Source organism: Thamnophis sirtalis, unplaced genomic scaffold, assembly GCF_051295495.1.
Source record: "Thamnophis sirtalis isolate CommonGarterSnake01/CBP01778 unplaced genomic scaffold, rThaSir2_p1.2 scaffold_1, whole genome shotgun sequence".
NCBI lineage: Eukaryota > Metazoa > Chordata > Lepidosauria > Squamata > Natricidae > Thamnophis > Thamnophis sirtalis.
Genome location: NW_028261381.1, coordinates 64342072 through 64358928, shown reverse-complemented (window position 1 = coordinate 64358928; position 16857 = coordinate 64342072). Strand labels below are relative to the sequence as shown.

General features: G+C 41.9%; 1 protein-coding gene across 1 annotated transcript in view; it reads left to right on the top strand.

Annotated features, from left to right (window-relative positions):
* KDM2A (lysine demethylase 2A) overlaps window positions 1-16857 on the top strand; it is a 78470-nt gene that overhangs the window by 26166 nt on the left and 35447 nt on the right. The window contains exons 4-5 of the mRNA XM_087713909.1: window positions 1053-1191; window positions 12190-12268. Coding sequence (XP_087570035.1) covers window positions 1053-1191; window positions 12190-12268 — 218 coding nt within the window. The remainder of the gene's footprint in view (window positions 1-1052; window positions 1192-12189; window positions 12269-16857) is intronic.

Genomic DNA, 16857 nt, shown 5'->3' with positions numbered 1-16857 from the left:
CTGGGGGCAACGTGCGCAAATGAGATGAGTCAGTGGACGACATCCTGCCATTTGAAAATAAGACCAGGTGTGGCAAAAAAAATAAGGCAGGGTCTTATTTTCAGGGAAATATGGTATTAAAAATAAAATTGTGGAATCTGACCTTTTTTGAGGAATATTATTTAGGGCATGGGATGGGAATGAGGAATAACTTGGATACGAGTAGTCCTCAACTCATAACCACGGTTGAATCCAAAATGTCTGTTGATAAGCAAGGCAGTTGTTAAGTGAGTTTTGCCCCACTTTTCATCCTTTTTGCCACAATTGTTAAGAATCACTGCAGTAGTTAAGTGAATCATGCTGTCATTAAGCAAATCCTCATTGATTGTGCTTCTTGGAAGTTGGCTGGGAAAGTTACAAATGATAGTCAAATGACCCTCAGATAGTGCAACTGTCATAACTATATCCAGTTGCCAACTACCTGAATGTTGATTACATGGCCATGGGATGCTACAACAGTTTTAAGTGTGAAAACTGGATTATAAGTCTATTTTTTCAGTACCATTGTAACTTCAAATAGTCACTAAACAAATGATTATTTGTTAACGACTACCTGTACTAGAAAATTGGAAAAGTATTACCCTGAATATTAAAGACTTGAATAAAAGTTATGTAATTATTTGATATGACTGGAGATTTTTAATAATCAAAACTGACACTATGACCTATATTTCATAATATTTCACAAGAAAATATTTATTTTAATGTTTAACTGGATAAATTGTAGTTAAATGAATATATACTATATTTACTTGATTTATATACATTTAGCTTATTGGTTTTAGGGAGTTTTCTGTTAAAATGTTTATTTTATTTTGTGTTTGTGTTTTGATACTGCAACTGCATAAATGGTAATTTGTTCAACATTAATTATTTGTTTTCTATCTTGTTTTATCTTTGTCTCTTTTAAAACAAATAATTAAAATGTCTATAGCTTATTTTGGGAACTACCTGGCTACTAGATTCTTCCCTGTGGTTCATCCTATACGTATATTTTGCAATTGCTTCTACAGCGTGGTGCTATGAGACGACGCTATGAGGATGATGGCATCTCAGATGATGAAATTGAAGGCAAGCGAACATTTGACCTCGAAGAAAAACTTTCTACCAACAAATATAATGCCAACTTTGTAGTGTTCATGGAAGGCAAAGGTGAGTGCCCTTTTTACCATACTGGCTTTCCAAGGTGAATATTTCACCTAACTGCTGTGACAAAGCAATTTTTATTTTCTGATGCTATTGGACTCAATAAACATTAAAATTAAAAAAAAAATTCAGCCCCTTCTTATAATCTCAATTGATGCTTATAATAATAGAGCGTTTGAAAATACAAATGAAAATTATAGCAAAAATGGTACAAAATCACAAATAAATGAATGAAACGCAGATTTTCACCTATAAGAATTGGTAGGTAGGTAGGCAGACAGACAGACAAACAGAGAGATATAGAGATAGTAGTTCAGAATTTACTAAATAAATATAAAGTACTAATAACTTGATGGGATAAGCAATCCCATCTTTAATAAAATGCTATCTTCAGCCTCCCCATACTAATTTATTTATTCTGCTATGTAAGCTGTATTAAAACATACATGAACTTTTAGCATAAACTCAGAAAAGCAAGAATAATTTATCATACTCTTGCTATTCCTGCAAGACTTATAACTCAGCATGTAGCAATAGTACTTATATACTGCTTCACAGTGTTTTACAGCCCTCTCTCAGCTGTTTACAGAGTCAGCATATTGCCCCCAACAATCTGGATCCTCATTTTACCCACCTTGGAAGGATGGAAGGCTGAGTCAACCTTGAGCCTGGTGAGAATTGATCTACCAAACTGATGTCAGTCAGTGATCAGCAGAAGTAGCCAGTAGTACTGCGCCACTGCAGCTCTTGTAATTCCTCCTTTCCTCATCACAGCATTGGGATGAAAGATAAAATACTGCATTTTCCAGGGCGCTGCTCAGGAGAGTCCAAGCACGGGTTAAATACAGCCAAACTGCCCAGAGCTGAATTGAAACTTTAAGCCACGCCTCTGGTGCTGATTATCCTCAGATTTTTCAATTCAGCTAGCCCAGCGAATGCGCTTAAAGTTTCTCTTCATTTATTTTATTAACTTGGACTCTCTTGAGCATTTACTGTGAGTATTTTCAGTTTAGGGGTGATCAGGCTGAGTGAGTGTAATGTGACTTCTTTAATTCGTTCCTAACTCGCTCTTCGATTCTCCGGCGTCCTGCTTAACTCCCAGGCGCCGCACGGAACGCAGACAGCTGCTGGGGCAAGCACGTGGGTCGGAGTGCCAACGCCAGCACTGTTGCGACCCTCACTGAGGAAGAGGAAAGCCCCACTGAGGCTCCTGTGGTTGGCGTCCGTGCCTTGGGTGGCCAGCGTGCAGGTGCGGTGCCTCAGAGCTCCGGATGGCTTGGCGGCAACTTTTAAAGTAATTAGATCTTCCGGTCACCATTTAGGGAGCTATTTGCAGTTTCGGTTTCTGATTTCAACCTCGTGCCGCAACTGCCTGCAGCCTGATTCACAGCAGGAGCCCCGAGAAGCCACTCTTTGTCCGGCCTGGCTGGCAATTTGGTGTTTGTCCTTTTCACCTGAGCAGCAAGGATTGGGGCCACTGGTCACAAGCCTCATTCCTGCAGCACTGGGAGCTGTTAACGCTCGGGCTTTATTCCACCTGCTGGATATTGCTGCTGCGAACCCCCCCCCCCCCCACGTCTCTTCAGAGCGTCTGTTGGTTTGCAGGGCTTTTGCAAGGTGGTGAGTGGAGGTAGCCCCTGATTATATTTGCTCCACAGTTTAATAATGGCTGAGCAGGCTCCCGAGGATTCCACCCAGGCAGGGGGTTCCTCCAGGGTTTTTTCCAGGCAGGCTGGTGTGGCTGCCAGGGAGGCCATAAGGGGCTCCAAAGCATACTCCAGGCCAGGCCCTAAGCAGGGATCAGGGCCAGACAAGGATACATTGCGTCACCAAAAGGCCCTTGGAAAGTAATTCTCCAAGGCCCAGCACCAAACGCAGTCCTCCCAAACGGTGTCTCCTGAAGAGCCTGCCATGGAAGTCTCTCCGGCCCAGCCAAGGCCTGTTTCAGACAGCGAGGATGAGGGCCGGGAGTTTTCCCCCACAGCTTCCATGTCTAGGGCAGCATCTCTAGGGGCCTCGATGGTAGATCAGGCTGATCTTTTCGCTTGCCCTTCGGATCTAGAGGAAGGCCCTGCCCCGGGTCCCTTGGGCCCTCAACTTCCGCCTTCAAGGCCCAAACCCAGAGCTCAGCCCATGGAGGATCTTGGGCCTGACCTTTCAGTGAAAATGCAGGAAGTTATCAACAGGGCCATTTCTCAGGGCATCGAAGTGGGCATGTTGCACAAGGGTAAACGGACCCGCAAGACTAAGCACCTAGAGCCCCAGCCAGTTCCCGTGGTTGCTTCTCCTCCACATCCCTTCCCCCCATTCCTCTTCAGGTTCCGAGGCTTCGGACTGGGAGGAGGGGGATGACATTCTGCCTGTTCAGGAGGCTGAATTCTCGGGGGAGGAAGGTGCAGCAGCTCAAAAGCCCTCTTCTTCGGGACTATTTAACATTGCAAATTTCAAAACCATTTTGGACAAGGCCAAGCTGGCCACCCGTATGGGGTCCACTCCACCTGTTCAAGCTCCTGCTGAACTGGATGACTTGTCTGGGGACTTGTTTGAGGAACCGGTCTCGGTCCAGGAGATCATTCCTATCCCCAAGATGTTTCTTAATTTGGTTCAGAAACTATGGGCCCAGCCTCCTACAATGGCTACCCCCTCTAGCAATGATAAGAAGCTGTACACTGTGGATGCCAGCCTGGAGGATTTACTTAAGCTGCCACCTATCGATCCTCCGGTAGTGGCCCTCACCTCAACATCTGTGCTTCTGCCTGATTTGTTAGAGGGTCTTAAGGCTGAGGATAAGAAATCTGAGAATGCATGTCATAAGACGCACATGGCGGCCACATCAGCAATTAAGACGTCTGCCTCGGCTTCCTTTCTTTCCAGGCCGCTCTCCTCTGGTTAAGGAGGTTAATGGCGAGGGTTCCAGTTAAGGATACCAAGTTAAGGCAGGAGATTAATAAAATCATGGCTGCCACCGAGTATACTGCTGATGCCACCCTCAGTGCGGCTAAGTTCGCTTCTTGGGCCCTGGCCTCGAATGTCACCACCAGGCGTCTCTTGTGGTTGAGACATTGGAACGTGGACATGCGTTCCAAGTGGAAGTTGGTTTCTGCCCCTTTCAAAGGGGTTAAGCTTTTCGAGGAGGATCCAGTCCTAGTGGAAAATAAGGACAAAGAGAAGATGATGCCGTCGGTTTCTAAGAAATCCGATAAGAAGGGCTTTTACTCCTACAGGAGGGAGTCCTTTCGGAACTCAGAACCTTCTTCCAGTTCTTCTCGGTCGCATCGCCCATTCAACCAGCAGGCGGACAGGTCCCAGGACCGTCAGTCCTTTCGGGACAGAGGTCGCCAACCGTATTACTCCAGATGACCCTTTTGGGGGGGATTTGACTCCCGCCCTTTCAGAAAGTATAAGTGACTGTCGGGAATCAGCTCCCATAGGAGGGCGGCTCCAATTTTTTCATGCCCAATGGGAGCAGGTCACGTCGGACCAGTGGGTATTGCAAACGATCCGACTGGGTCTCACCCTAGAATTCCTCTCTCTTCCTCCCCATCATTTCATCAGGTGTCCCGTTCCCTCGTGCCCACTCAAAAGATCCCTCATGGAACAGGAAATAGGACATCTCAGGGAGATCAGGGCCATAGAGCTGGTACCTCCTGATCAGGAGGGGACAGGGTTCTGTTCCATCCTGTTTCTGGCCCCCAAAAACTCCAGAGGGTGGAGTGGGATCCTAGATTTAAAGCGACTAAATTATCATGTCACCTATCGGAGGTTCAAGATGCAGTCCCTCCAGTCGATCCTGGGCTGCATCAGACATCTTAACCTCCATAGACCTAAAAGAGCCCTACCTCCACGTGCTCATATGCAAAGCCCACCGCAGATACCTGAGGTTCACTTACGCCAGTAAGCACTACCAGTACCGGGCCATGCCGTTTGGCCTATCATCGGCCCCCAGGACGTTCACCAAGGTCCTCGCAGCACTGGTTCCTTAGGTCACGACCAGTAAGGCTGCACTGCTCTTTAGACGATGTGCTAATCCAGTCATCATCCCCCCGGCAGGCGGTCAAGGATCTGCAGTACACTATGCAGGTTCTCTCTGGAGTCACGGCTTTTCCATCAACCTGGAAAAGAGCCATCTTCACCCAACGACCAGGCTTCAGCATCTAGGGGCCGTCATCGACGGCGTCGCCTGCCAGGTCTTCCTATCACCAGAGAGGGTGCAGAGCCTCAGGGAGATGGCCATGCAGGTGCGGCAATCTCCTCGTGCCAAGATCGTTCTGCTATCACAGCTCCTGGGCAAGATGATATCGTGCCTATCCATCATTCCGTGGGCACGTCTTCACTCTCATCCCCTCCAGTGGCTCCTGCTGCCCTATCAAAGGGCCAACGAGAACAGCTCAACGAGGTTCGTTCCGGTCTCCATGAAGGTGTGTCGCTCATTCAGATGGTGGTTGTCTCCTGCACTGAAGAAGGGATCTCCGTTCAAGGAGCCAATCCGGCTCACCATCACGACAGATGCCAGTCTGTACGGTTGGGGGCCCCACTTCCGCAACCAGATAGCTCACGGCAGGTGGTCCTCGGCCGAGGCAGCGCACAGCATCAACTGGTTGGAGCTGAGGGCGGTCCAGTTGGCCCTGCTTCGGTTTCAGACAGGCATTCAGGGTCATCACGTGCGGGTTCTGACCAACAACATCGCAATGAAGGCGCACATCAACCGCCAGGGAGGCACACGGTCCAGGTCCTTGATGTCAGTGGGCGGAGCTCCATCTGCTGTCCACGGTAAACACCCAGGCGGATTGGCTAAGCAGGGCGACTGTCGATCACTCGGAGTGGTGCCTGCACCCGCACTGTTCCACCGCATAGTTCAGAGGTTCGGTCGCCCCCAGGTGGATCTGTTCGTGACAGCGGCCAACTCTCATCTTTCCAGGTTCTTCACCAGGTTCCACGACCCAAGGGCCGAGGGGGTAAACACTCTTCACTGCCCTTGGCCGAAGGAACTGCTCTACACCTTTCCCCCGTTACCTCTTCTTCACAGAGTCATCAGGAAGATCCTGGCGGAGGCAGCGAAAATCCTTCTGGTAGCCCCTTTTGGCCCAGGAGGACCTGGTTTGCCGATCTGGTGAGTCTGTCCATCCGAGACGCATGGCGGATTCCTCCACACGAGATTTCTCTCTGCCAAGGGGCCCTGCTTCATCCAGAGCCCCAGTGGCTACAACTAGCCGTTTGGCACTTGAGAGGGATCTCTTAAGCATGGACAACCTTTCCACCAAGGTGATCAGCACCATTCAGGCGTCGCGTCGTCCTCCACAACTCGGATTTACGACGCTACCTGGAGGGCCTTTGTTACCTGGTGTTCTTCCAGAGGTGCTTCAGCTTCTTCAGCTTTGATTATTGTCATTCTGGACTTTCTGCAAGACGGCCTTAATAAGGGTTTGGCGCCTAACACTCTTTGTCGTCAGGTAGCCGCGCTCTCCACCATCCTGGCCCATGAGGGGCACCTTTCTCTCGGCCGTCACCCCACCATTCGCAGTTTTCTCAGGGCGGCAACTAACCTGAGTCCCCCAATGGTTCACAGATACCCGACTTGGGACCTCAATGTGGTTTTGCGGGCTCTGGTTGAACCGCCGTTTGTGCCTCTCCGGCCAGCTTGAAACACCTGACCTTTAAGACTGTTTTTCTCATTCGCCATCACCTCGGCTAGACGTATCTCTGAGCTGGCTGCCTTGTCTGTCTGTGAGGACTTGTGCTTGATTCACCAGGACAGGGTGGTCCTTCGGCTGGACCCTTCTTTCGTGCCTAAAATTAATTCCTGATTCCACTGGGCCCAGGAGGTCATCCTTCCTGACTTCTGTCCGCATCCAAGACATCCTCGTGAGGAGCGTGGCACAAGCGGGATGTTCGCAGGACGCTACGCAGATACATCTAGCGTACGGCCAGTTTTCGACGTTCTGAGTCATTATTTGTATCCTTCTAGCCGTCGTCTCAGGGCAGGAAGGTTTCCTCGTCTACGATTGGTGGATGACTTAGGGCCTGCATCGCTCTCGCTCATGTTGTGCAGTCTCGACTGGTACCCAGTCGCATCACGGCGCATTCGACCAGAAGTGCTGCCACCACTGCAGCCTGGGTGACGCGGACTCCTATTGAGGAGATTTGCAGAGCGGCCACATGGATTCCTTATCTTCGTTTGTGCGGAATTACAAGTTGGACAAGTTTGCTTCAGCGGAAGGGGCCTTTGGGAGGCGTGTGCTGCAGGGTATTCATTCCAGCGGAGAGACCCTGACTGCTTCTGCTGCCCGCCCTAGTGACATTTAGCTTGGGTATGTCCCTTGCTTGGACTCTCCTGAGCAGCACCCTGGAAAAGGACCATTGACCTACCTGAAGGGGTCTGGCTCCGCTGTTATCGTGTTTGTTTCCTTGGATGTTCCAGTTGGACTTGTTCCGGTTGTGTTTCTTGTTGATCCAATGTTGGATTTCTCAGTGCGCAACAGTTCCACGTTCCACCAGTTCCACCAGGGGATATTCAGCACCAGAGGCGTGGCTTAAAGTTTCAATTCAGCTCTGGGCAGTTTGGCTTGGAGTCTCCTTCACAGCGCCCTGAGAACGACCCTTCAGGTAAGTCAATGGTCCATTTGCTTTTTTTAGTCATTTTGAGGGACTTGTTGTCTTGTGTGCTTTTGCTTCCAGTCCCATTGATTAAGCAAACAACGTAGGAGGAACCCAAGGCAGGCCTTCTTTGTTACTACATTTTCTCTTTGGAATATTAACTTCCAGGGATTTATAGGGCCACCATCTTACCTACCTTCAACCAATCCTTTAAAATTTTGGCTTTTCCCCCCAGGCCTTAAGTTTGGATAGGGACCACTTTAAGTTGGAGGAATATGCAGAAGAATGGCCCTATTCTTTCAGACAGTTGTTGTTTTATATATAGTTATAGTTTTATATAATGTTGTTTTTCTAACTTAGTAAAACCTCCCAGAATAATTTTGGAATTGGATGGCTTAAAAATGTAATGTAGTTGGGTTTCCATACGCACCATACATTCTGTTTTTGCTGTGGCAATCATGATATTTATCATACTAAAATTCTGGCTGCCACTCAAAGCATTCACCTTGAGTGATGGTGAAGCATATGCATCTTCAATACCTAGTAAATAGGGTGAGTTGTAACCTTTGTGTTATATGTGTCTGTGTTAAATACTCTTAACTTGACATAAGGGGTATGTATAAGTGTTTAAGCATGTGTAAAAAACATCTAAGGCTATATGATGTAGAGGACAGCTTTTCACAGAATTTCAGAATTTTTGCACAAAAATGTTGATATATAATCCTGCAGAGATCAAATTATAAATGAATACATTTAAAGTTCCTTTCAACATATGTGTGACCATTTCCATATAGATTGCACATAGTTTTGAAATCTCCTTTAACAAATCTATTAGAATGTAATAAGGAGAAATTAATACTTTCTTAGCATATACGGTATCCATCATTGAAATTGGGAAATTTATGCTGACAAACTTTATATGTCAGGTTGTTCTAGTTCTTTTGGGCAATATCAATCAATGATGGATCTAATAATGTCACTCTTCTAGATACTAAAGCTGGATGGTAATCTCATGTTTATAAGATAGCCAATAAACGCTGACCTTTGAAAAAGGCTATTAAGAGATGATCCTTGGCTTTTGGTATGCTGGACTAAGATTGCCATTTTATTGTTTAATTAAGTTTTGCAATGGTAGCACAATGGTTAGAATTCAGTATTGCAGGCTGACTCTGCCCATAAGCAGGAGTTTGATCCTGACTGGCTCAAGATTGACTTAGGCTTCCATCCTTCCGAGGTCAGTAAAACAAGGTTCCAAATTGTTGAGTGCAATATGCTGACTCTGTAAACCACCCAGAAAGTGCTGTAAAGCAGTATGGGGCAGTATATGAGTCTAAGTACTAATACTATTTTGTAATCCTTTTGTTAGGTTTTATTGAATTTTATGCACTGCCAAGAATAATGTTGGATAACTTGAGCAGCCATATAAATGGTTTAAATAAGTAAATAACGTGTCACTTACCACCATAGAGGCAGTTGTATTAGTGCTCCAGACAATTGATTGAAAGTTAAGTGATTGTGAAACTCTTTGCGAAGTCCAGATTTTGACAGCCATATGGTATTTACGGTGGTAATTGTTAAACTCCCTGACTGATTCTTCCTTGGCCCCCTATTTGTGCCTCATTTGCCAATTTTAATTTTTTTGTTGTTGTTCTATTTATTTTGTAAGGCTTTGCATGCCTTGAAAATTATTCAGAAGCACGGGAATCTGAAAAAGAACTGCTTTAATGGATAGCCAAGAAGTACAATGCATGCATGAATTCTAAAGCACTTTTCAATAATTCTTGAAGTATTCATAGCTCTGGTATTTTTAGCTTAAGTGTAACAATTTATTTTTTAAAACAATTGTGGTATAGATATCAGAATAATATATTGTAAATGGCTTCTTAAGACGGTGGTGGTGTACCCACACTTATGGTGATGCATTTTATGATCAGTATTCAAACATTCCTGTTCTCCTTATTAGCTTCATCTATGGATGCATGGCATAAGTAACTACAGCAGCCTTTCCAACAGAAGAAATAGTTTTAGCACTCCTGGGGCAAAAATTATTAGGACTTAATTAAGTAAAGGAGATTGGAATACTAATGGTATTTTGTGTGTTAGCTTGACATTAGTAATGTTAATATGTGATCTGTGGAATGCTATTATTTACGCTAGTAGAAGATGAGTTGTTAAACTAAATATCTAGAAGTGGAAATGATTCTTTAAAATTATAAAATTTTTGGAGCAATTGCAAACCACATTTCTGATATCTAAATAAACTAATAATGTACCTCTCTTTTTAATCCTACTTGAATTAAGATTTCCAGATTGATTTAGTTGTATTGATTTTATTCAATTTATATGGACATCCATCTGCTTTTCTCTGTATATGACGTCTTAAGCATACCTTTTCACAACTTTCATCAAAAATGTGCAATTGCTGGAGGGACAAGGGAAGAGGCATTTTATAAGAAACAGTTTTTGTTTGGCTTGTTTTTGCTTTGCTCTTGTTTGAATATTAAATTGAATAAGGATTCTTTTCAATGGTTAATGTTGAAGAAATAGGAGGTAAGAGGTTAAACATGGGAGTTTTGTTTTACTCTTTGAATCTCTTCATTCATTCATTCATTCATTCATTCATTCATTCATTCATTCATTCATTCATCCATTCAATTTCTATAGCCACCCATCTAAGTCAATGATTCTTGGTGGCTTACAATTCAAAAAGTGTACTACAGTTTAAAATACTAAAAAAATTTAAAACACTAAAAACATCCAGATTAAGTATACATAGGACCAAGATATTTGCCAGTTAGCATTACAGCTAGGAAACAGAGCCCTTAACCATTCAGCACCCCAAGCATGGTAACATACATTTTTAGGGCCTTAGGAAAGCCTAGTAGGATTGGAGTCATTCAAATCTCTGAAGGATGTTCCATAGAGCAGGGGCCACTGTGGAAAAGGCTCATCTTCTGATGCCTGCTACTTGGCATTCTTTGACTGATGAGATCTGCATCAAGTTCATTCTGTTAAATTAGTTGAACGAGTAAGAGACTCTTGAAAAAAGGAAAGTTTTCCAGTACCTCAATTTCAAATCATTTAGATCTTTAAAGGTAACCACCAGGACCTTGAATTGGAAGCAAGTTGAAGTTTTTGAATGGTCTTCAGAGCAGCCTCATGTAGAGAATGTTACAGTAGTCTATCCTAGAGGTTACAAAAGTGTGAGTTACTATGTGCAGGTCTGCCTGCCCCAAGTATGGGCGCAGCAAAGATATGCTTAAGCCCTCCTAGACACATCTGCCATCTGCTCTTTGAGCAGGAACCACAAGTCCAGGCCATATTGTAGTTAAAAGTCCTATTTGAAAACTGTAATGAATAGTTCGCTTTTATTATTATGTTTGAATATTTTTTCCTTCTCTTGTAATAAAAAAATATAATTTTGACAGAATTTTAGGTCATACAAGCCTTTGGCACCTTTACATAGCCCTGGTGCCACTATTTATTTATTTATATATTTATTTACACACACACACACACACACATATATATATATATATATATATATATATATATATATATATATATATATATATATATATATATATATATATATATATATATATATATATATATATATATATATATATATATAATGTTTTATTTGTGCTGATAAATAAATAAAGGGAGATTAGTATAGATCTATTTCAAGCTATTTAGCTCTCATCAGTTAGCCATAGCCTTACTGGGATTCGAACCTGTGCTGTATTGCTTCTTAGGCAAACGTCTAAGCCATTAAGCCACAGGTCTCCTCCTTATCAGCTGAAGCCAGGGAAGAAGGTATATATTTAGTGTCACAACCCCTGGTAAGCCCCAATTATGGGAGGAAGCTAACTGCTTCCATCATCTGTCAATCGGCTCGTCACAAGAGTCCATCACGACAGAAACCCAATATTTTTATGGTTGCCTTTGTTATATTTGTGTTTTATTTGTGCTGATAAATAAAAGTCTCCCTTTATTTGTTTATTCTAGTCTCCCTTTATTTATTTATCAGCACAAATATATATATAAAATCTGTTATGGTAGATAACATAGCTAAGAATTTTCATAAATCTCTTTGTCCAGCTCAATTATTCACTTAAAAATATTTATATCTTACCTGTTTTTTCCAAAACAGTTCTGGATAGCACACAGCAGATATGTTTACTAAATAACCCAGCTCTTCATTAGTATAATATCAGTAAAGTTATATTTCATTATCTGTGCCAATAGAGTCCTATGTTTGCTAATAGCATTTTTTTCCAAAAATAGGGAAGTAATTAAGTAGGAAGAATCATTCTATTTTTTACTCTTATCTTTTCATTCCAGCTCTCTTTTGGGGTTGTCACTTGGTTGCTAGTTTTCTCTAACCAATTGTTTTTTCTTGGACAGACTTCAATGTGGAGTACATTCAACGTGGTGGCTTACGAGATCCTTTGATCTTCAAAAATTGTGATGGTCTTGGAATAAAGTGAGTGGTGGAAAAATAACAATTTGACATTAGAGAAGATCACTATTTCCCCTATGATATAATGTGTTACTGAGCCAGAATGCTTTGTTTGTGCTTTCCCGGGTTTTTGACAATGACTGGAGATGGGACTAGTGTAGGAAGAGACTCAACTGACTATTCTAAAGCTTATTTTAATGCACATGATATTGAAGTTGACAATAATTGCATGTATTCAAATTAGATGCGATATTTAGTGTAGGATCTATTGAGATGTTAAGGTTACTGATCATAAGTTGTGAGTTTACATTTAGTTACTATAGAAATAAGGGTACAATCCGGTCCTTAAAATGCCTTCCCTGGGTCTGAAGATGTACAAATGTCATCCAGTCATGAATTTTGGAACAATGTGATAGATAAATCAGGTAATACAACTATCTGTCTTAACTTGGAAGAAGTCAATTATCTCTAGACTGGTGTTAAGCATACTGTACTCAGGACTCAACACTGGATCCCAGCATTCTTAGGTCGATAGTCTTAAAGCCTCATTGTTTTCTTGACTTTATTTGCCATTCAGTCAGATGTTGAGAAAGAAACTAAACAAATAGCTTTTTTTTTAAAGTTTGGCATTTCTATAAGAGATTTGCAGGAAAAAACTTGCAAGGTAGAGAGAGAACTTTGTGTATATAGCATAAAGAAGAGAGGGTTGTAAGAAGACACAATTGCTCTTTTCAACTTTCTAAGAGTTATCACAACAGGATTGGTCAGGAGGATATCCTAATGATAAGAATTGTTCAACAGTGAAGAAGACTGCCAGTGAAGAAGTTGATTCCAGAAAAGGGCTTGAACTAGATTAACAAGGACCCTTCCAAGTCTTACATTCTATGATTTCATTTTTTTAATAATAGACTGTTTTTCTTGCTAAAGTAAACAATTCTCCCATAAAAGCATGTACTTTCAATAATAATTTATTGTTTTGACCCCATCAAAACCTATTTTGTTAATCACTGAGGCAGTTATTTTTTCCTTTCTTTAATTGAGCAGGCATGTTTGAGAATCCGTGCTGTTGATCCAATTGAGTTGGTTCAAGTAGAACCCTCTATTTGGTATTCATTTAGTGCTGCACTGTGTATCTGTTGCTTTTTCTAGACATTTTTCAAGGATAATTTATCCATTGAATGTATTGCAATAGTTACAAGAGAATGTAAGCAATGCATGAATAACTACTGCCATATCTGATTGTGGCTAAGGAAAAGTTTTTGCTAATGCACTAGCTATAGTTGTCAAATGGCTCTTGGCTGTAATTGATTTCTGTTATCATTGAGGACCAAAGAGCAAATTAGGGATCCTTCGGTGATCCGGAGTGCTCAGTAGAGCCTCCGGGACTAAGAGGGGTCCTCCGACGGTTCGTAGGGGCTCCTGACTCCTACCTGGCCCCTAGGCGCGCCAGCAGCCGCTGATGAGTGTCCCGGTGCTGTCAGAATCGCGTGGAAGCGTGGGAGGCTGGAACGTTCCAAGCAGCCTGATCCACGCTGAGGAAGGTTAATTAGGCAAAATAACTTCTTTCAAGGTTAAAACAAAAAAACCCTAGGTCTAACTAAGGCTACACTGTGGAAACAAAAATTTAAAAGGCTACACTAAACTAATTAGGAGAAATCCAGCTTGCTATCCACGTACTGGAAATTTCAAATACATCCTTTTAGGGTGACTGAGTTTTTCAAACTGACCTCCAAAGGGAGCAGGAGGCGTGGCTACACTAAATATTTAAACTCAGTCCTTGGGCAGCAAGCTGAAGTTAACCCATGCTTGGACACTCCAAGCAGCGTCTAGAGAACGACCATTCAGGTAAGCCAACGGTCATTTGGTATTCATTAATTTAGTGCTGCACTGTGTATCTGTTGCTTTTTCTATAAATTTTTCAAGGATAATTTATCCATTGAATGTATTGCAATAGTTACAAGAGAATGAAAGCAATGCATGAATAACTACTGCCATATCTGATTGTGATTAAGGAAGAGTTTTTGCTAATGCACTAACTGTAGTTGTCAAATGGCTCTTGGCTGTAATTGATTTCTATTATCATTGAGGATCAAAGAGCAGATTAGGGATCTGTTTTAAAAGTGAGCGCAGCCTCTTCCAAACCAAGACTGAACTTCAATTCCCCAAGTGTAGTTTTGTATCTGTCAATAGAATTCCCATTTTGCCTGGATTGAATTTCAACTTTCTCCTTTATTCAGCCCATTCGGCTTAGATAATGTTTGAGAATATAGGCAGGATAGAAATAAAGTAAATTACAGTAGCTATTAACTGGATCTTGCTACAATAAGCTATTAGGAACCAGCAGATGGCAGAGTTGGACCATTTTATCCAGTTGTTCACCTGTTAAGGTTTTATTCAGGTCACTGATGTAAAACTGGCTAGAGAATGATGTCCCTGGCAACCAAGATACATAGACTTTGCTCACTTTCAGATCATTAGCTCCACCCAAACAGAAATCCAGCATATAGCATTCAACATGTGGCCAAATATCAGTTTGGAAAGATTTTTCTTTTATTATCTTGGAAAATACACAATTGTAAGCAATTTTTAACATGGCTGCCTCAGTAATTCATTGAAATCCTCAGAATTTTAAGAAATGAAATAAAAGCTCATTCTTTTTGACTGCCTTAATAGGATTTTTAGATAGTGGGATGTAAAGTATACAGTTAGCATCTCTATACTATCCTGGCCATCTATATCCCCTCAAAATTAGCTGACAAAGGGAATATCTAGATAATTAGAAAGAGTTCTTATAAATCACAACTACCCCACGTTTAATCCTAGCCTAGTATATTATTGAACAGCACTAGAAGATAGAGGTCTCCACTCACAGTTCTTCATGTTATATCTCAGACCAGTACTTTCATCCATAATTAAATCCGGATAACAAAGTTTACCAATAAATGATCTGGCATTAAAGAGTAGGATCTTCGGGTTGGAAGGCTCAGGTCAACTTGTCTGCCTTAGTCAGACTGCAATCTGAAAAGAAGGAAGGCCAGACAGCAGCCTATCCTCTGTTTCCTGCATTGGCCAAATTGCAACCTGTAATATTGCTCCCCACCTAGCCTCTCCAACTTCTTGTCTGTAAACAGAACAAAGTAAGTTACCTTTAACCCCAAGGCTTCCATAAGGTTTTCCTAAAGTACACTGTATTACTTTTAAAACAGCATCCTTCAGTCTCACATTTTGAAGCTGGATAACTGCAAAGAGTTAAATAATGCAATACTGAAGAAAATAAAAACTAAACAATGTGAGCCGCAGCAATGATTGTTTTGCAAATTAAAAGCCTGGGATGTTTTTAAATACACACCTAGTATTTAAAGAACAGAGTAGCATCATGTCAGCCTCCCTAAGAAAAGAATTCTACAGTTAGAATTCCATACATGAGAATTCTTCTTTCCAGACACCATCCATTTTGCTTGTAAAAGTATCCAGAAAGTAACATAATGATTTTACAAGATGGTACTAGATTTTACAAGATGGTACTAATAACTCCTTTGGGTATTGGGGCTTCAGTCACATTGGACTATAAAATAGCACTAGCTCTTAGCTCTATACTTCTTCACAGTGTTTTACAGCCCTCTCTCAGCTGTTTACAGAGTCAGCATATTGCCCCCAACAATCTGGGTCCTCATTTTACCCACCTTGGAAGGATGGAAGGCTGAATTAACCTTGAGCCGGTGAGAATCAAACTTCAGGCAGTTGGCAGAATTAGCCTGTAATACTGCATTCTAATCACTGCATTACCATCTTATAAAAGATTATACATACAGCTATGTCTATTACAAATGGACTGATAATGAGTGAGAATGTTGTCCTACTTGTGAAGGGTACTGATTATTGTATACCAAAAAGCTAACTAGCTGTGTTCCGAACTAACTGAAGTGGGCAGACAGTCATCAGAGGCTGCCACATGTAATGGATTCCAGTAAGCTAATTTGGAGGATAGCTATAAATGGGTACTGAAGCCATACTGTCTCTGTCTAAATAAGAAAAACCAACAAGAGATGCTCTATCTGTTGATCTATTGAGTTTATCTGTTGAGAGTAACAATATCAAACAAGAAATCTGATTTTTAGGAGCTAAAATGGTTTTCTAAGTGAAGAGTGGACAACATTTCATGGTTCATATTGCAGTCCACTAGAGTAAAATTATTGGAAGGTACACAGTGGGCGCAGTTAGAGCAAATCCAAAACTGGCCAAAATTAAAAATTAAAAATGAACAGGAAATCCTTCTCTCTGCTTCATTCATCATCATCCCAGAGGTTATATTTTTTGTTCCTCTTTAGGAAACAGCAACATATTCTCAAATGGTTCCTCAATCCATTTTTTTTCTCTTTCAGTTGCTCAGTTAAATACTCGAAATACTTTTTCTGTATTCATGCACTTGCCTTACAAAGAGATTTTCTTCCCTAGTAGACAAAGAAAAAAAGGTTTCACTTTCTTATAACACAGTTAGAAGAGCAAAGCTAAGAAGTAGAGGTAAAATTCAGTGGCAACAGGTAGATTAGATACATGCTGAATCTGTCCTATGAGATGCATATTGGGCAAAGACTGGGTATGCATTTTAACAG